Source organism: Seriola lalandi, unplaced genomic scaffold (assembly GCF_002814215.2).
Source record: "Seriola lalandi dorsalis isolate HSWRI2012SDOR001 ecotype SW California unplaced genomic scaffold, Sedor1 jcf7180002054883, whole genome shotgun sequence".
Lineage (NCBI taxonomy): Eukaryota > Metazoa > Chordata > Actinopteri > Carangiformes > Carangidae > Seriola > Seriola lalandi.
Window position 1 is genome coordinate 2624080 of NW_019525658.1, and position 25157 is coordinate 2649236.

General features: G+C 43.0%; 1 protein-coding gene across 2 annotated transcripts in view; it reads right to left on the reverse strand.

The window, feature by feature from the left end:
* arid3c (AT rich interactive domain 3C (BRIGHT-like)) overlaps nucleotides 1-25157 on the reverse strand; it is a 74424-nt gene that overhangs the window by 43914 nt on the left and 5353 nt on the right. The window contains exon 3 of one of the 2 annotated variants that reach the window (XM_023397758.2): nucleotides 16130-16210. The exons of the other annotated variant lie outside the window; for it this stretch is intronic. Within the exon in view, the coding sequence (XP_023253526.1) occupies nucleotides 16130-16210 (81 nt within the window). The remainder of the gene's footprint in view (nucleotides 1-16129; nucleotides 16211-25157) is intronic. 2 annotated transcript variants of the gene reach the window in all.

Sequence of the window (25157 nt, forward strand, 5' to 3'; positions counted from 1 at the left end):
TGTGTGTGTGTGTGTGTGTGTGTGTGTGTACGCGCACGCACGCGCGCGTGTGTGTGTGTGTGAGTTGACATGGAGCCATTAATTGTGTAATGTTTAACTGTGGTGAAAGGCTTGGTTTAATTTACAGTGATGAAACATGACTTCTACTTTTAATTAACAACATCCTGTGGACACACTCCACTCTCTGGTCTCTGGTCCCTGGTCTCACTCTCCTGCTTGACCGAGGCCATGACACGACCTCTGTGATTAACTCTGTTAACTTGTATGTCCATTCAAACATTAACTCCAGATTTAATGACACAGATGCAAGTTTGATTAAAACCCCTGCAGGTCCAGGACTTTGGATCAGTTCAGTGGACGTGCAGCAGGTCTGAAGGCCAGGATGGGTCAGGGGCACCCATCTGGATCACTCTAAAAGTGGGTGCAGAATGAAATCAGCCCCTCAGTCAGAACCAAATGAACATCAGGGTATGCTGACATGGTTACCAGGGACACACTCAAACTAACGTCTGTTTCCATGGAGCTTTGTGATGTCACAACAAGTCCCACAGTTCTCCCACTCTATGCACCATTAGTCTGTTGATTAATTAGTTTCTGGTCATTTGACTGACATATTTATTTAGGAATATTTATACTGTTGGCACAATACAAACTGAAATAAATAGAACTGAATGTTATCATTGTAAAAACGTAAAATGTAAATCTATCAGGTGATCAGCAACATGTTGTCAACATGTTCATGTCCTGAAATGTTAGTTACTGTTTATGAACTGTGACATTTACAGCGCTCCACACACAATGTTCACGGAGACTTACATTAGCTTGTTTAGTAACGTTAGCTTGTTTAGGCTAACTTCAGCTTGTTTAGGATACTTTCACCTTGTTTAGGCTAACAGTAGCTTGTGTATTAATGTTAGCTTGTTTAATAATGTTAGCTCGGTTAGGCTTTTTAAATTCTTCATACCATGGGTCTGTCACCATGTTAGTCAGTTTGACATTTCCCCTGTTTCTTTATCCTGTTGTGTTGTATTACTGCTCTGAGTGCTGAGCTGAAACTTCCAGGGATATATATTTGGATAAAGTTACATTGGATTGAATATATGTTGTACTTATGTATTTGGAATCACACTTGCACATGCTTTTCTTGAATGTGAAAATGTATAATGTATGTCAGTGAATTATCCGTGTGTCTGTCTATGTATAAACCTTATGTACTCAGGTCTCTCTTGAAAAAGAGATCCTGATCTCAATGAGTTGACCTGTTTAAATAAAGGATTTTGGTTGGTAAATCCTTTGGTGAAACTGATGCATTATATACTACAGTGGGTGTTGACGGTGATGAAGGAACATGTGTCCAAGCGCAGCAGTGGGCTGAAGATACACAGTTGTGTCTGATGTTGTAGTAATTATATAAACTAACAGTTGACTAAGAGTTGAGTTCATGTCCTTCATGTTTAGTTACTGATATACAACCACCTTCTGTTCCCAGGAGGACTCAGACCCTCAGCTCCTCCCTGCCCTCTAATCTGATTGACTGGACAGTTTTCAGCCTAATGACAGTTCAGAGGAAACCAACCAGGTGTCCACTGTGTGTGTGTGTGTGTGTGTGTGTGTGTGTATGTTCCTCTGGATTTAAACCCTGCCACAGGCTCTCTTACTTTCCCACAGTAACTGGAACAGGGACCAGGTTCCATGAGGCCACCATGACTCATCAGGTTTTCGTTTCTGATATGAAGAATTTTCTGAGTGATCTCATGATATAACAGATGTCTGTAGAAGTTGTTACATATAAAGGATTTGGTGTGTATCTTTGGTTTTACACACACAGCATAAGAGAGATCTGACAGGTCTCCATCATCATCCTCACCAAGTCATGTCCAAAGAGCAACAAACTGAGCTTTTCATGTTCAGCTGAACTACTTTATATTGTACAGTGACACCTAGACCATCAACCACCTTCAACAGGGAATCACCACTGCACCTGTGTCTCAGTGTAATACACCCGCACAGACAACAGAGGACACCCACATGATCCCATATCATCCAATCAAATGAATATTAGACAAACAGTCATACAGATCGCTTGGCCCAACCCTCAGATACATCCCATAGGAACATACCAGTGGACCTTTGTGGTGGTATGGTAACAATGATAAACATGTGGATAAAAGAACCAAAGATGATGATTCATGTGGGAAACTATGGAACGTGGATTTGTTGCCTGCGTCAATACATCAAATTTGCAGGTCTCAAGACTGCAGAAACCAGCCTGCAATGCAAATGCAGCCACAGACCATCTATGTTTGGTCATTTCACTTTTACTGGTTTTCTTGAGTTTTGTTGAACATCACTGAGAAACTGACTAGTTCTAACAGGCTGCTGTCACTAGAGAGGCTTTTTGTAGGGTATATTGCCCATTTGAAGTCAGGACTCACAATGCCAATTTTCATGTCTCTGACTTGCTTCAGCTCACTGCAAACCGAGCAAAGGCTTAAAATGGCAGATATTCACGTTTAGGCCCCACCCAATTTCATAAATCAATATGGCACCTCAGATTTAGGTTAATACTTGCCCCCAGAACAGGTGTACCAAATTTGGTGAAAATCGATCAACCAGATTTTCAGGTACACATTTTTGGTATTTGTGGCACCCCCTATAGATATAGCTCAAAAAGCTTTGTTAGGCCTATTCCTTATCACAACATGAAGATATATACCAAGTTCTATGGTGATTGGACAAAGGTTAATGAGTTATGGCCAATATTATCTAAGCCCTGACTCTTTTTTGGTTAATGGCAGCCATGTTTGATCTTGCTAATTTGTAATAGAAATGTATATCTCAGTCCCCCAAGGCTGTAAACCAAATTTGGTGTTGCTAAATTCAAAATGTAAAAGTTCTATGCATTAAGCAGTTTTTTCATATTATGCAAATTATTAGACTCTGCTTTGTGATTGGATGGTAATTGTCCAATCAGATTTATTTTACAGATCTACAGAGTTGACTACAAACTGAGCATCACTTTACAAGCGCAACATCTTTCTGGTCCTAGTTTGAGCCAAAAGAATACTACACCCACTGTGAATCTCATGCCTTTGTTCAGATGTGAACATGCCTCCTGGTCGTGCAGAGGCATGTATGGTGAGGGGGTACTTAGCCATCAACGAGAATGCCCTTCAACAATCTAGAAGAGACAGCTTCACGCTGACTCTGTCCTCAGATTTAAACCATGTCACTGAAGTCTCAGTCCTCTACAGAGAGTCTGGAATCTGTCTCTGGCTGTGGACAACATGTCCGTGGAGAAGAGGCCATTTCAAAGGACCATGGAAGCTAATTAAAGGCTCTGTGTTTTTCAGTGTATTATTGCCTTCATCAGCCAAATGGCTACCTCAAACTGAGGCCACTGGAATGAGGGGAGGGGGCAACTGTGTGGCCATAAACCATGGGTGCTAAACCTGAGACTTCCACCAATGTGGATGAGCCTGTGACATCAACCCCCACCCTCAGAACCACACCTAGACAGCCAGACAAAGGCTAACACCCAAATCCTCTCCTGCTGTAATCACTCGCACAAACCTCACACGCCTGGTTTCCCTCCACTGACGTCCCAGGAGGATGATGAGCTACTGTCTCGTCAATAGTCCTCCTATCAGATGAGGATTTTATATCACCTACCACTCCCATCTGATGGCCTCCAACACAGCTAGTATGTCACAGAGAAGCGTCGGAGCTATCAAAACCAGCAGGTCAACACATAAAGGTTTCATGTTGTTACTCAGCAGCAACAGACTTTCTGGGTCTGGATCATTTTTTTCAGTTGTTTTTTTTTCCTTGTTAATAAAGTTCCTTGATTTAATCCTGAATTACAACAAAACATAAAAAAACAGGTGCCGAATCAGGATTTGATAGGAACCAGAACCAATCAGCAGAACTGGATTTGATACAGGGCCCACATGAGCTTGCTGTCTCCCACACTCTGCACATGCAAGCCAGTCTCAACATGTTTCTGCTGCGGGCCGTCTCAGCACATTACAGCACTTCACCTGAACGAAAAGGAGCTCACATCCTCATCACCAGATGGAGAGAAGATAATGAGGGCCTCATTCTTTCTCCACCAATGACCCGACCCCGGGGGGGGGGGGTCATTTCCACTAAGGGTGGGCTGTTCTTTTTTCAAAATCGTAGTTTTGTCAAGATCCTGTTTTTCTGGATTTGTCTTTATCTGTTGCATCATCTGATCAGGATGTTAAAAGCACAATAATAATTTCAGTTGCAGTAATCCAGATGTTTCAGTCTTTCACCACGTCCTCCACAGACATTTAGACAAATGAATGAAAGCAGAAATAAATACATCAAAACAGGACAACTAGGGTTTCTTATCCAACATCTGATTGTAACCATGAAGCTTAACTCACCCAGAAGGCCTAAAATACCTAATGGTCCTCACAAGTGTGGATGCAGACACACACACACACACACACACACACACACACACACACGCACACACACACACACACACATGCTAACCACAAACAGAAGCATGTTCCTGAGTGTGTAAATCTCACTCTCCCATGCTTTCAGACATCTGTGTTGGACTCAGCCAGCTGGACCCGGGCCAATGCAAGCTCTACCAAAGAGTGTAGTGCAGTGAGAAGGGTCAGACAGAGTGTGGTGTGACATCAGTGCTGGCAGACACACAGGAGCTGGAGGATGCTTAGGCAGGAGAGTACGGCACACCGCGGGGACCAGCACTGCTGCTTCCCCTTCCCTGAGGAACCGCAGGGCTCCCGCAGGCCCGTAGCTCGTCCGCAAATTATTAAAACCCGTAGTTACGTGTCATAATTAGGTGACCTGTAGTGGTCGTAGTAATTATAACAGGAGCAAAGAAGGAAGTCAGGCAGTCAACTTTTATCATTCAATGTTTTATCCGTGACTGTTCCACAGCCTTAACCGTATGTTTGTTTTTGTTACCATGACGATGAAGGGTCTGCAACTTTAAGGAAGAACTCATTTTAAGCTTGTTTAGGCTAAAATTAATACATTTAGGCTACTGTCAGCTTCTTTAGGCTAATTTTGTTTTGTGTAGTAATGTTACTTTGGTTAGTAACGTTAGCTTGTTTAGGCTAATGCTAGCTTGTGTAGTAATCTTAGCTTGTTTAGTAATGTTAGCTTGTTTAGGCTAACGTAGCAACAGCTCATAACATGACCTGGGTGCTGACAAAATTGGCATATAACATATCCTTTTTAAATTAATATTTTCCCCAACATGGGTCAGTTTAAAGTACCCCTTACACACCCACTATATGGAGGTGTGTTTCTTTGTGTGTGTGTGTGTGTGTGTGTGTGTGTGTGTGTGTGTGTGTGTGAAATCAACTATAATCCCTCTCAGTTGAAGACCCCTGCCCCCCACTTTCCATTAGCAACATCAACTGTGTGGGTGTTAATATTTCCCTCCAGCTGTCAGACCTTTCAGCATCAGTCATTGATAAAAATGTTGCCTGGTTGTGGTTCAGAGGAAAACTCGGGGGTCACCAAAACATGTGGATCTGTCCTTTCTTGGTCTGGACCAAAGTGCTGGACTGAAACTGATGGACAGCTGAGACTATAGTGCTTGCTTTCAGTACGTTTAAAGTATGTTTAAAGTCATGACCTTCCTGTCACAGGTCTTGTTTTTATGGCTGATGTTTCTGCTACTTTCATTAGATCTGCCCACAGTGACACTGTGTTGGAACATGAATGCCTGTAAGTGACATCATGGCAGATTCTATTCAGCCTTATGAGAAGTTGTACCAGTTGTTTAGAGCAGCTGTGGAGTCGTCTACCTGCTCAGACAGTGGAGAGGAGCTCAGTGTTCACCATCAGCAGTGTGTGTGTGTGTGTGTGTGTGTGTGTGTATGTGTGTGTGTGTGTGTGTGTGTTTGTATCTGTGATATCACCATTTTATTTTGGAGGTGGTGAAGAACCAGTGTGGCAGCAGTAAGTGGCAACACGACAAACTGAGGTGATGGGACAGCAAAATGTCAGTGTGATGGCATATCAGTGGCAGGGCATTGAGGAACATGTGAGTGTGTGTTTGAGTGAGTGTGTGTTTTTGTAATGTGCTTTTGTTACCTCTTTGGGACATTTTCCAGTATAAACAAAAAATACACCGTTAAAGCACAATATTAAATAACTGATAAGAGCCTCAAGGCAGGTTCCTCCACTGTTGCCTGCCCTGTCTACCTGTACTGTAGGAAGTGTCACAATATAAACAACATATTCCTGAATGAATTGGAGTTTTTTATCATAATAACAAACCAGAGGCTCACTGGAGAAGCGTGATGAGCTCCATCTGGATAAACAGAATCTTCTACCTGCCCATCAAACTTCATGTACCTCTCTTCACCCTTCATTGAGTTTTTTTTTCAGTTTGTTCTATGTTTGTGGAAGATGGGAGGACCCCCCCCCCCCTCCTCTGGCTGAGACCAGCAGTCCTCTCATTAACTCACAGTCCAGCTCCCAAGAAGACCAGCTGATCAAAGTGCACCATCCTACCGGGGAGTTTATCTACATTATCCGGATAAACTGACCATAAATTCAATTCTAAATGGCTGCTTCTTCTGTTGGCCAGTTAATAAGGAACATGACAATATATGGAATGCCATCTAAATCAATATTAAATAACTAAATCAATACATATTTAAATACAGCTATGAAATAAATCCTGAAATAAATAAGTGCATTTATCATTAATAAATGAATAAATGAAGCTGTTGCTTTGGTCTGAATCTGTGAGATAACCACGCCCCCTCAAATGAATACAACAAATGGAAATAAAAAGAGCTGTGAAATAAATGTGGCATTTGGAAATAAAAGTCTTCGGAAATAAATAAATGTGAATTTATAAAATCCATTAAAAGTCAGCTGAAATAGCCGTGTCAGTTACAGTACTGTGATGACATCTGAGATCAACACTTAACACATAACTGAAGAATTCCCAGTCCCACTCTGTACAGGTAGAGGACGAACAACTACTGTCCATCATCTGCTATGTACTGTAATGTGAACTGTAGAAGATGAATGCAGTAAATACACACACACACACACGTGCACATGCACACGGACACACAGATGCACACACACACACACACACACACACACACTCAAACAAACACAAAGAGCCTCTGGTCAATATTAGCAAACACACAGTGCTAGCTGAGGGCAAAGTAACCCCCCCCCCACCACCACCACCACCCTTGCTTCCTGCAGCAGGAGGATGCAGACTCTGTGGCTGCTGTGTGTGTGAGTGTGTGTGTGTGTGTGTGTGTGTGTGTGTGTGTGTGTGTGTGTGTGTGTGTGCGTGCGTGCGTGTCTCATTAACCTCAGCAGTAGAGTAGGGGAGCTTTGGCGAATCAACAGCTCGTCCCTGTGTGTGCTGGCCTTTTATAGGACCTGACAAGCCAACTCCAAATGGCTGCCATTCCCATGATACCTTTGTTTTTATAGGGCAGTCAACAAACATCTCCCCAGAGAGCACATAGGAGCCCCAGCACTGAGTTGATCCTGATCCTGAGTCCACCGTGACTCCACGAGGCTGGCTAACATTTAACATGTGTGGCTCTGTGGTTCTTCACTTGGACCAGAACTCATCCTCCTTCGCCCACATGTTCAGGACTGTTTGCTTCAGACACTGTATGTGTCACAAAGTTTCAGCCCCGAGCCTCTGTTCTAGCTAATGTCTGTATAACACAGCAAAGGCTGAAAGGGACGGAGCTCCAGTTTCATGTGTAATAGGCACAGTGAATATCCACAGTCTGTTGATAGTGCATAATTTAAAGGTCCCTCATTATATAAAGGTAGATGTCCATGTGTTGTTTGATTATAAAGCAGGTCTAGGTTCTATAATAAAACTGTGAAAGTATTAAAGCGCTTAGTCCACATAGAAATGCACACAGCCTGTATTTGGAAACTGAGCCTTAAAATGAGCCGTCAGGACTTCTCATCAGGACTCACAGAACAGAAAGAGGAAATTTTTGGTTTTTGATTCTTAAAATTACAAATATAAAAGGTCCATATTTCACTCTTCTCCTGAGTTTTATGAGATATATGACAGGCAGCTGAATGACGTCGATCATGGTCCATTCTTCTCTTTGCTTTCTGACCGTGTGAAACCACAGCTCATTAGATCAGAGAACAAGGAAACAGAACACACCTCATTTGTTCTTTCATTTATCAGCACATCTGACTACAGTAACACAAGTGGGTGGAAGTGTTTCAGACACACACATTACACTCACACTCACTACGAGTGATGAAATATAAAAGCTGAAACAGCCTCTGGTTTGTCTTCAGTATCATTAGTCCAGTTTTCTTTGTTCAGTGTAGGTCTGCTGTGTCTGTGATAATGAACACAACATGTAGAGTATTTGTGTAGCATGAATACATACAGGAGTAGGGCAGTGGGACATGGTGAAATTAATTGGTAGATTAATCAAAAATAAATCAATATGAACTGGGATAAATGTGTCTGTCCACAGTGTTAGTGGATCTACTTTCTACAACAGAAGCATTCCACATGAAAACATCCACAGTGTATGTGTGGTTCATAAAACTGCTGAATATTATAAACAGTCATTGTGTGTCTATGTGTGTGTGTGTGTGTGTGTGTGTGTATGTGAGATTTGTAGTATCTCAGACATCTGCTTAGACGACGCTGGTCTGAGCAGCCTGGAGTCCTGGCAGGAAATACCAGCTCTGTGTGATGATGTGGCACTCTGAGCCATAAATTCACCATTCCCCCTCCTCCTCCTCCTTCCTCCCCCCTCTCAGCTCACCCCATCCCCCATCCCGCTTATCCACATCCACTTTCTGCCTCTCTCATATTTAGCGTTCCACACTTCCTCAGTTCTTCTGAGAACCATGTGGAGCCACAGGGTTCTCCAATGGGCCAGGTTATGAACCAATTTATTTTTTTGTAATACAGGAAAAATAATGTCTCAGCCAAGCGACTTCCTGTCATGTAGCTCTTGTTTTGTGTCGCTTGATTAATGGTCTGATTGCATCCATCTATTAGATGAATTAGGTTATGGTAATCCAATTAAAAACCCGAGCAGCAGCAGAGCGACGGCGCAGCTCAGCAGGGTCTGGATCAGACCACGTCAGTCAAGTACTCAGAGTCAGATGGACAGGATCTGAGTCTGGAGGTCTGATGGAAATGTGATTTGTCTTTTGATAATAGGTATGGTAACAACATGGATCAGCGGAACAGACGTGAACACTATTTCAGCTCAGCGTCCTGACTGACCGCATCAAACCACAGTCAGAGTGTGTCTCACATACAGTGAAGTGACGGCAGCACACAGAGGAGATTCCCTTGATTTAACGAGGATATAATTCAGATTAAACATGAGATTACCCTTTAAAATGACACATCTGTAATTTCCTTGTATTTATTTCCTACAGATTTGCTGAAAAGATTTCAACACAAAGTACTATGTTATATGAGTTTAGTTAGTTGTTATTGGCAAAGCCCCATTAAAATTTAGTTTTCATTCATTGTGATATATTATTGGAAATTTATCCTCTTACACTTTTAATTATTTATTAAGACGGCCACTGACTCTATTAGGTTTTCTCAGCTCTTCCAGATTAGCTGGTAGCTTTCATTAGTTTCAATAGATGACTCAGGAGGAGGAGCGGGTTACCCACTTGTCCTCCAGGCCGCATGTCGAAGTATTCTTGGGCAAGATACTGAGCCCCACATCGCCCCTGATGGCTGCTCCATCAGTGTATGAGTGTGATGTATGAATGTGAGTGAATGGGTGAATGTGGCGGTATTGTAAAGCGCTTTGAGTGATCAGTAAGATACACTGCTGCTGCCAACATTACATGTTGTACATACGCTGTACTTTTAAAATAAGACAATGAAGATTAGAGCCCAGGCGATTAATAAATTAATCCATTTACTGATTAGCTAATCAAAAGAGAAATAATCAACACAATTTCATAAGTTCAGTAATCAATTAATCATTTAAATCACTTGTTTTCTTTATTAGGAATATAAAATTACTGACACATTTATCAATAACAAAAACAGCTGTAGAAGTTTCAGTTCACTGTGAATATAAAGCTGACCACATGTGTTGAACCAGTGTAAATACAAACAATGTGAGTTCCTCATGAGCTGCAACAGGAAGCAGTCTGTCCCCCACGGAGCTGGACTGTGGGGCTTTGGCACCTCTGAAATGGGATGTGGGATTAGAACAGCAAGCTGATAAGCTGCCATGAGGTGATGATAACCATATGGGCATCAACAAATCTAAGCTATTACACATATAATGAACCCAGTTTTTCTTGATAAAGACAGGAGATAAACCCTTCTGCAGATTAGGATGAAAACTTTTTGTTTCATGTAAAAATGTGCAGCAGCGGCAGCAGCTAATGCTCCCTGTTCTCCATCCCCTTTACATAAATGGTCACGTCCTCCTCATGCGCTCAATTGCTAATCTGCGGTTTTAATCTGATGTTGACCCCCTCGGTGATCTCTGACCAAGTTAGGTATGTAAGAGAACTAAGCAGCATTCTGATTGGCAAGTAGGTCAGAAGCCTTCACAGAGTGTCAGCAGGCTCCTGTCAGATTTCACAGGAGTGCACGTCGATTAAAGAGGATCACATTACAGGCATGGCCACATTCCTCCAGAGTCACTGAGTCTGTGTGACTGCACATACACGCCGTGCTCATCCTACCATGTTAGACACAATAAAGATCAGCTGTTCCTTCAACAAACGAGAAGAGTCTGTGTGATAGGCTCAGATTCTTCAGAGTCATACAGCATGATCATACAGCATGATCTGACCTCTGTTTGCTTCTGCTCTGATGGCTTCAGCTCATAATTGTTGCCATCACTGATTCTGTTGGTTAACCCTTCAGACTGTTAATGTGACTCATAGAACAACACTCCTAATGTGTGATATTTCATTATCTTGGTGCAGCAGGTTGGATGAGTTTACAGTGTTACTGTCAGTCATGGTGAGGTGAAGCTGCATGTCATGTGACAGTGTGTTGTTAGTGGTACTGAAGAGTGAGGATCATCTAACTGGATCCAGGCGACATGTAGGTTTTTATAATGATATTTCTCACTGACTGTCCACTCACTTCTCCCTGATGAAGGTTCATTTGGTGCCTGCCGAGCCGAAGGACCTGTTCATGTTTGTGAGTCAGATTTTAGCACAGAAGCTGATGTGTGTTGTTGTTCAGGGTCTGAGGCTCTTGTGTTGTGTAGCAGCTGCTGTCTTTCTCAGTGTTTTAGTCTCATTGCTTTATGCAACATTTGATTGGCTGTGGTGAAATAAGGCCTTGTCTACATAGACAGACTTTTTAAAGTGTTTTAAAGGTCCCATATAGTATAAGGGTATTTGTGCATGTGTTGTTTGATTATAAAGTTCTATATTAATACTGTGAGAGTATCAAAGTGCTCAGTCCACAAAGAAATGCACACAGTCTGTATTCAGAACCTGAGCCTTAAAACCAGCCGTCAGGACTTCTGTGACTTTGTGATGTCACAACAAAGCAGTTGCCAATCTCAGCCATGCTCCAAGCCCCGCCCACCTGGACCCACCATCCAACCTTGCAGGATTTGGTTTCTGGCAGTGTTTGCTAATCAGAGGAGAGGTTCAGAGACTCCTCTCTTCTAATTGGCTCATCAACCTGTTATTACTAGAGCTCCAGAGAGAAGCTTGAGAGAGGAGATGTTAAAGTACAGTGAGATGGTTTTTGGTTCTTAAAAGCACAAATATATCTTCTTATGGATCAACACTTCTAATAAAACCACAAGAGAAGTGGAAAATATCCTTAAATACCTTTAAGACAAGCCGTCAGGACTTCCTTAACTTTGTGATGTCACTATGAAACAGTCTTCACCCTCAGCATGCCCCACCTGGACCCACCATCCAACCCTGCAGGATTTGGTTTCACTGAAATCTGCTGTATTTTTATTTGATCTCTGTTAAAGACTCTTAAAATATGTGACGAGATTTACAGAGCAGATGTTTTTTTTCAATGAGATTTTAGGATCCGAATAATAAAAGAAATGACATGGCGCTGACCCTGGCTGCTTGTGATGACAGTTACTTCTGCTTAATCAGTGTCACACCCTGTGACTTCAGACAGTGTGAGACCTGCAGCAGCTTCATATTGTGAAGGAGTCTGAGATAGAGATGGCGCCCTGAAGAAGACCTGTGTCCACCAACATCCTTCCTCACACAATCACATGGTGTCTGTTTGACATACAAAACAAGAACACTTTTTCCTGCTGCTGACTCCGTCACAAATAATACAGGTCTCTCTAGGCTTTTTTCCAACATTTCAATATTGATTTTTCATTCCCATGTGAGCGACGCTAAATAATCTTTTCCACGACAATTTCTGACGACACTGAGACATCCGTCAGGAGCCTGGATGGGACTGGAGATAAAACCGGAGAGGCAAACAAATCCATCAGGACTTCTTTTTAACATCAAGAGGTCTCTTCCTGCTGAAAATGGAATAGTCTCTTTTAGAAGAGCCACGAAACACAGCTGCTCGTGCCTCTTCTCTCCTAAAGTCATAAACATGGACTCATTCCAGAAATTATTAAAAAAGAACCATTACGTCCCAGTTTAGGGTGAATCAAAGCCACCAGCTTATTTCCCAATGGCCCCCGCCAGGCTCTCCATAAATTACCGCTCCTCCTGCAGTGTTGCAAGCCTTCCTCTGTTTGTACAAAGTGTTTTCTCAACAAAAGGAAACAAAGACAGGAAGTAGAACTGTTTCCTTTTTTCACACTGAAGAATCCATAAGCACATTAGGAACTATATCTGGTTTGTATTGATTGCAGCTGCACTTAAGCTTGAATTTACTGATTGCTTCCCTGACCCTGTGAAGAGAGAACAGGCTTCTGGCTGAACTTCTCTCAGTCACAATTAAAATGACTTGGTAAATGTGTTGTGTGGTATTTATCACCCAGCGTCCTCTTCCTTTTGTGCCATTGTCCACTGTTCATCTCTCCAGGCAGTCAGTGTGTGTACCGAGGCGTTTGTAACAAGCCTGGACAAAGAACCACTAAGCCAATTTCCATGTGTCAACAAGCTGTGGAATTCCTCCGGGTTGTCTCCATAAACAAAAGGACACACTGATGTCATAATAATAATAATAATTAAGATTTTTCAAGGTACCCAAGGCCGCTTTACAGAGTAAGAAGACAAAAAGTAAATAAATAAAACAAATAAATGAAAACAAGACGAGACAGAATAAGGATGGCAATGACTGGAGGAGATTGGAGGAGAAGTGAGCTAGAGGCCAGAGGCCTTCGTGAACAGGTGGGTTTTCAGCAGTTTTTTGTACATGTCCAGAGATGAGGTTGTGCGGATCTCTGCCGGGAGAGAGTACCAGAGGGTCGGGGCTGCCACATTGAATGCTCTGTCACCGAAAGATCGCAGTGCTGTGAGGGGTGGAGAGCAGACACATGTCCGAGGACAGTAGGTTCCGGGACGGGGTATAGGGGTGGAGGAGGTCAGACAGGTACTGGCGGGCCAGATCATGGAGGGATTTGTAGGTGAGGGAGAGGAAGTTGGATGAGGGTGGGGGTGATGTGCTGCCAGGGCTTGGTGCGGGTGAGAACCCTGGCATCTGAGTTTCTCGACATACTGGAACCTGTCCAGGGTTTTGCTGGGAACCCCGAACAGGACTCCATTGCAGTAATCCAGACGGGTGGTGACGAAGGCGATGGCCGGAGTCAAGAGATGTTTTTGAGGTGGAAGAAAGCAGTCTCATCTTCAGCTGTGACCTCATCACTACGTTCAAATCACTTCTGAGAGACAAAGTGGGGTCATTTTAAATATATTTCCACAGTCCTTGAGGACTTTTTGTCCATCAGAGCGAAAACAGCAAAAACTGATATTTGCTGCAATGCAACATCACCCGGCGAGGTGCTGCTCCAGGGCAGCTTTCAGTCTGAGTCGAACACACTGACCATACCAACAGAGGGAAGAAGCTCAGTGCCGGAACTGAAGGTAAAATAAAAAACTCATCCGGCGCTAAAGAGCTTTTAATCAGATGTGAGGTAAAGGGGGAGTGGTCTGCTGTGTACAGAGCTAACACTGATGATCTGAGTCAGTCACAGTGTCTGCAGGTGAAAGGTCGCTGTGATCACCTGTATGAGCTCAGACACTGTCTCTCAGCTCAGTGCTTCATCAAGCTCAGGTTACACATTCATTAGACAATGTGACAACATCTGGTGTCGTTAGCAGTTAGCACTCTCAGCTAACAGGAAGTCCTGCTTTCTCATCGTCATAAAGAGCATGCTCCAACATGTTTGAACCGCTTCACTGTCCACTCCTCCACCTGGGATAAAAAACTCTACTTGACAGACGGAGCAGATAATTGACTGCAAGCTCCCATTAACACCTGCAGCTAATTACTCAGCATCCGTCACATCTCATTTCCTCCTGTTCTTCATTTAGAACAGAGGTTCCCAAGCTGGAACCGTCGATGCTCAAAGTTGTGCAGGTTTTCAAACAGGACAAACAAAATTTCAACAACAAATGTGTGAGATCCAGATCTCAGACTCAACCTTCACCCTGTCACCTTTTCACACTGTCACTCTATCACTCCTTCACTCTTTCACTCTTATACCCTGTCATTCCTTCACTATGTCACTCTTTCACTCTTATACCCTGTCACTCCTTCACTATGTCACTCCTTCACTCTGTCACTCTTATACCCTGTCACTCCTTCACTCTGTCACTCTTATACCCTGTCACTCCTTCACTATGTCACTCTGTCACCCCTTCACTCTTTCACTCTGTCACTCTTTCACCCTCTCACTCTGTCAGTCCTTCACTCTTTCACCCTCTCACCCTCTCACCCTGTCACTCTGTCACTCTTTCACTCTGTCAGTCCTTCACTCTGTCACTCTTTCACCCTCTCACTCTGTCACCCTCTCACTCTTTCGCCCTGTGAACTGTGTCTGCCCCCTCATGGACAGGAAGACCCCTCCACATTAAAGTGTGCTGCTGTTCTGCTACATTTCAAACATTTGTCAACAAGTGGAAGTAAAGAAGAAAGAGGCACAACACAATCCTCTGAGGGTGGAGACAGTGTCTTACTTCAAATGACACCTGAACAGATTCCCTGCCTCTCAGGGGCCCCGTGTCCAGGATTATGCAAATGAGCTCTCACTGATTTCCCTGTAAAATTGAGTCTATGACACAATGACCAGCAGCGAGTCTACATCCAACCCTCCCTCCATTTTACCTGATTACAGTGACGGTGTGTGGCTTTGCTTAGAAGAGGAAACCCTGACAGGACCTCACCAACTGTTTAGCAGCTGTTTACACACTAACTCCAAGTTGTTCCTGTGGTAAATATTCTTCTCACACACTGTGGTGACATGGGGTTGTAGTTGTGTGAGCTCAGCTGAATCCATCATTTATGTAGGTTTATATTTTTATCAAAATTTTTCAAACCTTACAAACTGAGTTGTAATGTGGGTTTTTCACAAATCACAAATTCACAAATCAAATACTTTGATGATAAATCATAATCATAATGTTCCTTTAAAGCTAACAAGTGCAGTTTCCCCTCCTTTTAAGCTCTGCGTTTGGTCTCCACCAGCTACTGAGGGAAATATCTGGCTGTTTAGCTGCTAAATGTTCCACTTTGCTCTCTGGTTGGTGCTGATGTAATGGCATTAATGTGCTGCCTTGATTCACTGTGACACTGGTCAGGTATATGGGAGTATAATCCTGATTTATGTTCATTAAATTGTCGTGCCGTACTGTGGAGGTGGCTCCTGCACCTTTGCAAGTGACCTGTAACCCGACACTGTGCCCCTGCCTCCACTTTATGGCTTCTCTTGATTAGTGGACTGAGTGGGGAAGCTCTCTCAGTGGAGTGTCACCTCACACTTCTCTATCAGCCGGAGAGGGTATTGTCTTTCCATCGGGCCGCAGTGGTGTGAGAGGAGAGCAGGAAACATGACCAGCAGCTATTGTTAGGTGGATGTCACCCTGTCACTCACAGCCCAATGAGTGAGGGGAGTGAGGGGTGAGATAACAGGTCTGTCTGTGTGTGCAGGGGGAGATGGTGATTAGTGATGGGGGTGGAGTTACTGACCTCCTGAATCAGAGGCTCTGAACTGCCACCGCCACTTGAATTTCCCAGCTTCCTCTGTGCCGGCCCGCTGCCTCGGCCTGACTGAAGACATTTAAAGGAGACACTTGATTATCTCTGTCTGATACTGGAGGCAGCAGCAGAATCAACAGATACAGGTGCTGTGATGTCAGATGAATGAAGTGCAGGAGTATTCAATTCAAATTCAACCACGTTCAGTTAGACAAAATTTCCTCAAGCAGGGGTTGGTTGCACAGGGTGATAATACCTCTTCTATATAATAATAAATATATAATCCTTTAGCATTTCAAATACAATAACAGCTCTAACAAGTAACAAATACATGACAGAGGGAAAAATTCAAAATGCTTCATTTTACAAAATGCAATAAAAAGTACCAGCTTGACTTTCCATTTTTCTTCTCTATGGTTAAAGCGATAGCTCGGGTTATTTGTCATGGGGTTGTGTGAGATAGTCATGCATGGTCAATGTGTTACCTGCAGTAAATTCAGATCAGCTGCCAGTTACGAGAGGCGGCCGGGAGCGAGGCACAGAAGCAGAGCGGTGACTTACTGTGCATGGGGCCAGCAGAAAAAAATGTTTTACACACTAAAAGAATGTACGCTTTTAGAATATTTTCAGTGCTTTATCTACCTGTCAAAACAAAGTTTTGATTCACTCAGCTGACCTGTGGCATAATACAGTGCGTTCTCTAGTTACGCTTGTGGGTAGGAATACGCTAGTTCAGCAGTTGAGAAATTCCAAAGAGCTGTTTTGACGGGAAGATACAGCGCTGAAAAAATGCTACATGAAGCGTACATTACATGGATAATGAATTGTTTCTGTGGGCGTCTTTTAAAGGTGTCCAAAACATTTTTTTCTGTTGGCCCCATGCAAAGCAACACGCTTTGCTCTGCTAGTGTGCTGTGTTCCCTGCTGCCTCTCCTAACTGGCAGCGCTAAACTATAATTTTGGAGGATCTATCCATGTATCCAGCTGGATCATTATGAAATGATGATACAAGGTTAATAAATAATATTTCTAATCTACTATCAGTGACATGTGGCCACTACCAGTCTGCATTATGGGCGTAGATGTGGGTATGGACAGTAGGGACATGTCTCTACCATCTCTGACGATCTTCCCATTTTAACTCAACTGTGTTTCAGCTGAGATCTATGAGCTGTCAGGTTTGAGTTGGTCATCAGGATACAGGGTGACAGACATAGAGGAGACTCATCACTGCATCACTGTGTTGAGCAGTTGCAGCAGCAGCAGTGGAGACTCTGAAACATTATTTATAGTCTAAAGGTTTCACATGTCACAGAAGTGAAAACGTCTTCACATCAGCTGATGTTATATTTAAATTTGTTCACGTGTGAATGAAGACATCAGGACCTTTTAAAGAAGAACTGAAGCGTCAGTAACAGCTGAGCTCAGCTAATCAGAAAGTTTTGTGATCAATCCAAACATTGATCTGCTTTGAAATCAGCTGGAGAAATATTTACTATTGAAAGCTATGATGTCACACACACACAGACAGGTGAGCTGCAGGCTCTCAGGTGAGCTCTGATGTAAAAAAAAAAAAAAAAAAAAAAAAAAAAGAGATTTATTTTTTCAATTTGACAAAAAACATCCAAGATAAAACCAAACCTACACATTTGTTATAGACACACCACAAAAGTACACATGTAGTAAAATATAAAAATGAATGCAAACTACCTGTGGTGTTTTCTCTGCAAAGCAGATGCAAAGAAGCCATATGACGTCAACATTTACAGACTCAGCTCTTGTTCTGCCAGACGCTTCTGTCGAGCTGCATTGAGGCTTTTTGAAAAGTCCTCAGTGAGCAGGATTAACACAGAGGTTAATTAACTTATGTTACACCTGATCTTTGTGGCCCATTGACCTGAGCAGATCCAGATTATCCTCAATCTGGAGCCACACAGAAACACTGAGACCAGGCTTCAGCTGCGCACACACACACACACACACACACACACACACACACACACACATACACGCATTTGCTTCACTATCTGACATGTGAGTGTGTGTCAGAGCACTGATACAGAGAGGCCCCTCAGGCTTCAATAGGAATGTAATGGAATGGTATGCATTATGTGCACACACACACACCTGCACAAACACATTAATCTATGACAGGAGGTACAACAGATGGAACTGGTGTGTGTGTCTCTTTCTGTCAGCCAGTCGCCTTTTTTGCATGTACGTCCACCCCCCACCAACCCCACCTCCAAAATACATGCAGTTCACATTTCAATCCTTCCTGGGTTTCAAGTGAACTCTCCTGAATTACCTCGAAACTCTCCTGTCCATGTGTGACCGAGGCAGATCTACATTAACCAGCATTTCTCTCTAAATACTCTCCACCATGCTCTGACAGTCAGAGAGGAAGGGGGGAGGCTGGGGGGGATTCACTGCGCTGGGGCAGCGAAGGTGTGTAATCCAAGAAACAAGACTGAGGGTTTATGTCACCCAGTGTGAGCGCCACAGAGAGCCTGAGTGAAACCACAATGTTTGAGGTTTGATCCAGACTTATAAAACATCATTCAGTGTCTTAGGGGGGGGGGGGGGGGGCCCGGGCCCGGATCTGAGTCCACTTGACCCCAAAGTCCAGTTTGTTTGATTAATGTGAACACTGTAATGTGTCCGGGAACGGATCAACCAACCATTCTCAGGTCCACTTGAAAAGGTGCTCTCAAGTACAGTTCATATGTACTTGGGTACAGTTCACATCAGAGGTGTGGACTGCTGTTTACAGTGTGACATCATAACTCCTCGACCCTGAAAGCATCTCTCTATGTGGGACTTGGTAATGAAAGCAAAAAACACTGACAGAGAGCCTGAGGATTACACTTTTAAATGTAAGTACTGGGTTTCAGCTCAGTTCAACAGCTAACAGTACAACTGTTAAAACCAAGGACCTTAAAACCTCAAGTCTACAAAGTCACAGGTATAGTCATGTAGTCATCAGCTGTGTCCCAATTCAGGGGCCACATCCTTTAGAAGACGCGGTGAAGGTGTGGCCCTTCATAGACCGTGAAGGCCGAACTGAAATGAGACGATCTAGTCTATGGAGGATTTTTGCTTTGTGTCACCAGCTGTGCCGCTTTTACTATTGCCTCAAAAGGTGCAGCTCCTGTCGCCTAGCAACCTTGACAACATGTAACTTTTTTAACAAAAACTTGGTTTTAACAGATACACCATTATACACCTTTGAAATAGGACAGTGCAGCCTCTGAAGGATGAGACCCTGAGCTGAGACACAGCTAGTGATGCAACTGAACTCTTCTTCTTCGTGTTCATTGGCCGATCACAAACCAACCAGGTGCATACTGCGTACTGTGTTGGACTGTGTAGATACGTGAGTGTTCTCAGGTGCAGAACAAAATCGCTAATGTGTTGTTATTGGACCTTCTTACATTTCTGTAACACTTATTATTGAAAATCCAACCCTACTACACAACCTTACTCAACAATATGTCGTGCATTTCCCTGCATTTGTCTAGACAGGGATCAGCCCAAGACTGTCGGGTTAAACTTCACCAGCTTCACAGATTCATCACGTTGATCACGAGTTGCAATAATGACCAGTGGAAGACGTAATTCTGGGCTTGGGTGATAAATTAATATCTCGATACAGCCTGGCCCAAATATCAGGATATACGATTTTATTGTGATTTTTTTTTTTTTTATGCAACAATATATAATTATATTACTGAAGTTTATGTTTCCGGACTAATTGATGCTGACATTCAGACTCATCAGCTTGTGTGATCAATATTATAAAGTATATTGCGATATTATTGAATATTGGTCCAAGCCAAGAAGAAACAAACAGCTCATTTCCATCAGTCAATGTAACTAATCCCCAATCTTATGGATATATTGCTATGTTGTGCAGACAACCATGTTGATCTCATCTGTCTTTCTTTTATAAACACATACACAGGTTGTACGCGGTACCATTGTGGACTGACTGACCGGACAGCAGTGAACGCCTCCAGGAGTCATTATACAAGAAACAATTCAGCACCAACGACAGATCCTCTCATCCACCACACAGACCTTGACACACAAACAGAGACTTTTATGGCAGCAGTCTAATCTGCTAGCTTGGCGTTTGTCTATCAATGATTGCTCAATCTTGTTAGCGCAGAGCAGCTACCCAGGTGGCACATACAAATCTGCAGCCATTGACCGTACAAGCGTTTCATTACATACACTGGGTCAGAAAAATGCTGAATGGTCATTATAGTGAATGCAAATGAGGCTGAAGGTCATGCATATTGAAGAATCAGTGGATTTTTCTGCCCTAGGTATGTTATCTGTGGCCCCTGAGACAGGCTCTGATCTGTGTGCAGCGTGTACAGGCTTCAGTCACAGGAAAACACACTGATAACACCACAGGAAAAGGGACATGTCCACTGAATAACCAGTTTTCTTGATGCATGTTTCACAGCAGTACCAACCTGAGAAATTTAACCTGCTCCCTTCAAAGGTTATCCATGTTAACAAGTCATTTAGACTCAGTTTTTCTTCAGTCCACAGGACCGTTAGGTGCGGACGTTGGCTGCTGGAAGGAACGTTTTCAGGTTTCAGGATCTGATGATTTCATGTCACGATTGATTTCAAACACGTCCAGGATCTACTTCTCAAGCGAATTGCTGTACCAGCTCCACTCTGTCTACCCTGATATCGTGGATCCAGCAGGATGATTGCCGACTAGATGGCTTTGCTGACCGGCCCAATTATATCGTGTGTCTCTATCACAGGGTCTCTTTCATGAGTGACATATTTGAAAATCAATTCAAGGTGAGCTAGCAGCTCAAGGCGGATGAGAAGGTGGTGCCAGGAAAGGACTTCACTTAAGTAGCATGGCAACAGCTCGGCTACACACAGTCAGATATTTCCAAGCATTAACTTCTGAGGCTGAAAAATTAAGCCAACAGGGAAGAACCAAAAACTGCAGTTCCTCTAATGACCACTAGAGGGTGGCTCCAAAAGTGAGTCAATCCCAATAGACTCCCATGTTAAAATGCACAACTTTACAGCCGAAATAAACATGTTTACAGCCTGGTACAGAAACAGTTTTAGTCTCTAGAGCTAATTTCCTCCTTCATGACAACAGTACCGGGAGTGAATTTTTATATAACTCACCTGTTTACATTTTATTAAGGCTTAAAGTTCTGCCTGATTGAGGGCGTGGCTGCTTTGAGTGACAGATGAATGTATGCTTGCCACCAGCCGACATGCACCGAAGGCTGGGCTCCACACGTGCCCTTACTCTTTGCCGATTTTTGGATTAGCCGGGAGTTCGGTGGACTCAGGTAATGCCAAGATGGCGACAATGGAGCAGCTCACTCTGAGCTTCAAAACCACTCTTCAGAAACCTGTGGGTGACATCACAGAGGCTACGTCCATCTTTATTTACAGTCTATGGATATTTCTCAAAGCAAAGTTGTCTGTAAAGTTTGTCCGGCAACGGTCATCCATCCAGAGGTGATGCAACAAATCTATTCAATCGCCTGAAAAGGGCAAATCCAAAGTGTTTGACTCAGGGCTGTAAAACTCCACTCATCTGTATCATCACTGACCAACCCATTAGATCAGTCAAACAAATAGGATCGAAGCAACAAACGATGGAAAGACTGAGGCAGTCGGATTCTGTCGACCTGAGGATGTGGTGCTGTTCAAAGCTGTGGACAATGCGAGATTTAGGGCACTGATGCAATATAGTGTTTTAAATGGTGCCAACAGATACGTCCATCAGCTGGTCTGAGTCTGAATGTTCTCAACAGTGCAGCTCAGAACTGAGAAGAACGACCACAGTTCAGACAACCAAAAAATAGTCAATGGTACAAAAACAAAAGCAACGCCTGATGGATTCTGACTGCGAGGAATGTAAAACCAACAAATGTTGAGTATTTCAACTTAAATATTTATTTATTAAAATTATCACTGATTTATTTGTGACAGTTACTGCCATCCACATTAGGTTCTTATGTATTCCAGGTTGATCAGTCAAGTCTGAACTACTTTCCAGGGACACAGGAATCTTTTCTGGGAGTGGTGACTTTGATCAAAGGAACCAAGGTCTAATCTAGTTTATGGACCGTAGATACTGGCTCCCCGGTCTGAGGGTAGAACTTGTTATACTGTTGTTGTTTCATCTTTATGGTTCTTCAGATGACTTTTAGTTCTCTTCTTTAGTTTCCTGACAACTTTGATGATTGTGGATAAACTGAACCAGGCATTTATACAAGTCTCAGCAGGTTGACTTTCATAACATACTACAATGAATGTGAACCTGTGACTGCATGGCAATGTTAACAACACAATTAAGAAATCTAGAGCTAAGTTTTCTACTTAAGTACAACACTTTAAGGTTTAATTTCTCCCTAGCTGAGGGAGTTCTTAACGGTGTTACACAGAATCTCTTAAAAGGTTTCCTTTGTTCACGAAAAAAGTTAATTATTTTACAGCAGTAAAAGTCATGCTACAATGGTAAAATTCTACTGTTTCCATGGAGACCGTTTGTTCACTGGCATTAGCTTGTGATACCTGTTATCACTTTTGGGAAGATGGTAACATTAAAGGAATGTGTAATGTAGAATCAACTCCTCATTGAATCAGATGTACCTTTAGTTTTGTTTCTTAGTTTGGTCGCTATGGTGTTTTGTGCAGTGGTTTAACTGACTTAGTAATTCCTTAATTATAGGACCTTGATAGGGAGAAACATTAAGTATTTATGTGAACATTTTAAGGAAACCTTAAGGAGAAAACTTAAGGGTGTTTTGTCCAACCATTTTTATTTTAGGGAAGCCTTAATTCAGACTTTAAGGAAAATCTTAACTTAAGGTGTTTTTCTGCAACTGGCCTGTGCTCATTAACCTGACGCGCACGAGGCCCATGCTCTCAGGTGTGGGGGAGGGGTAGTGCTACACACTGAGCTCACTTTGGAGCTGATATATCGTCCTCACCACATTTACTTATGCCTTTAATTTTTGTGACATCATCCCCTCACAGAGGGCCTGCTCCCAACCCAATAACTCAACCCTTAAGGGCCTCTCAGGGGCCCATAACCGCTGACGTGAAGTCCTGCATCATTATATTGTCTTACACCACGTTTATCCTACAACAACGGTACAAACTGACACACATGTATTTAATCCAAAGATAAGGCATTGTCATGGTAACTCTGGGGCCTCACCACTGTGGAAAAAGCGAGTCGGAGAAGCAGCAGTGAGGCAATGTTTGCCCAACAGTCAGATCTCGTAAATAGAGCGGGGGGGGGGGGCTTTTTTGCAAGCAGCTGCAGAAATTCCAGGCTGCTGCGATTAAAAAGTAACACCCACATTGAGGGTGGGAAAGGTGTTTGAACAAGCTGACCCTGCCTCTGTTTTAATGAAAAGAGAGGAGCCTTCTGCTGTAAAAACAACTATTTCTCAATGGTGCAATTGTGCCGAGCCCAGTTTTAACTGCATGCCAGCTCCCATCTCCCTGCACACACAGACACAGACAGGAGACCCGGTGGTACCATCACACTGTCATCATGAGGCTCTGCAGAGGAACCAGACTGTGGGTGTGTCTGAGGGTTGGTATGTGTGTGAGGAGGGAATTAAGATGAATGATGTTTCTGTAAATACTGCTGAAAATGGAAAAAAGATCATGTGATCATTGAAAATGTTGAAAATACAGCAAATGGTTTCATTTGTCTCAAACTAAGAAACCAGAATTGTAAAATGCCACAGTGAAACAAGTGGTTGATTAATTATTATTTAAAATTAATTAGTGATGATGTTGATCATCAATTAATCATTATTACGTCATCATAAGTCGCTGAGTTCTAGCTCCATAATCTTTTCTATGTTAGACAGAGAACAAACAATGAGAACAATGACATACATATATGTCATTCATTTCTCCTTATGCTGTATATATATCTCTATATATATATATATATATATATATATATAGATATATATATAGATATATAGATAGATAAAGACCAGTACAGACCAGATACATGAGTTTCATTATTGTGACACAGATCAGAGACTAGTCCTCCACACATTACTGGCCCCAGGTCATCTGTGTATAAATTAAGTTTTTAGTTATCTGAATATACACAACTGTAAACAGGGGGCCCCTTCTACACAGCATGGCCCCTCCATCAGGACCTGGTTTAGTGGACACTTTGATGAAGTTGTAAATGAATGACTAACTAAAAGCTGACAGACACAGGGACAGAGAGGGAATAAATACTCCGGGACCAGCAGAACCATGAGGAGATACCATCACACACAGACCAGGTCACACAGACCTGTGATGATATCCTGTAGCTCTGAGCTGATCACAGACTCTGAGGTCGATGTTGAATAAAAGTCATAAACGTTCTCACAGAGTTTATTTAAAGAACCGAAGGCGATATAATTTATTAGTGAAATGATTGTTTACCGACCCTGTCACCGGCTTTTCAGGCCCAGCAACCAGCCCAGTCCCCCTGCACTCTTCCTGTACCTCCGGATTAGGCGCTCTGTACCTGGGCTTTCGGGGTCCCCAGGGCCCTGGGGCAGTTTCCTGCATCACCATTAATCAGCTCAGGTATTAGCACTGAAAATGAAGTGTCCAGGACTTACAGACACAGTTCAGGTCCTTTTCCTCTATCACTTCTTCTATTTTTCCTCTACAGCCTCTCCACCCGCTCCCCCACCCCCAGCCCCACCCCTCCCTTTCTTCACCATATAACTGTAATGGCACACACTGAAAGAATCCAGGAATGCCATTAAAGCATTTCCAGTGACGGAGCACATTTTAAAGTGCGCTGCAGCTGTTAGACGAATACGAGGAGCCACAGATCCTAACAGGGGGCCGGGCCCCACACACTGCTCCAGCTCACTCCAAAGTCCGATAAAAAAACAACAAAAGAAGAAAACAACAAAAGAAAAAAAAAACTAGCTCTTCACCACGCGGAGCGTTTGAAGTGACCTGTGTTACAGTAGCT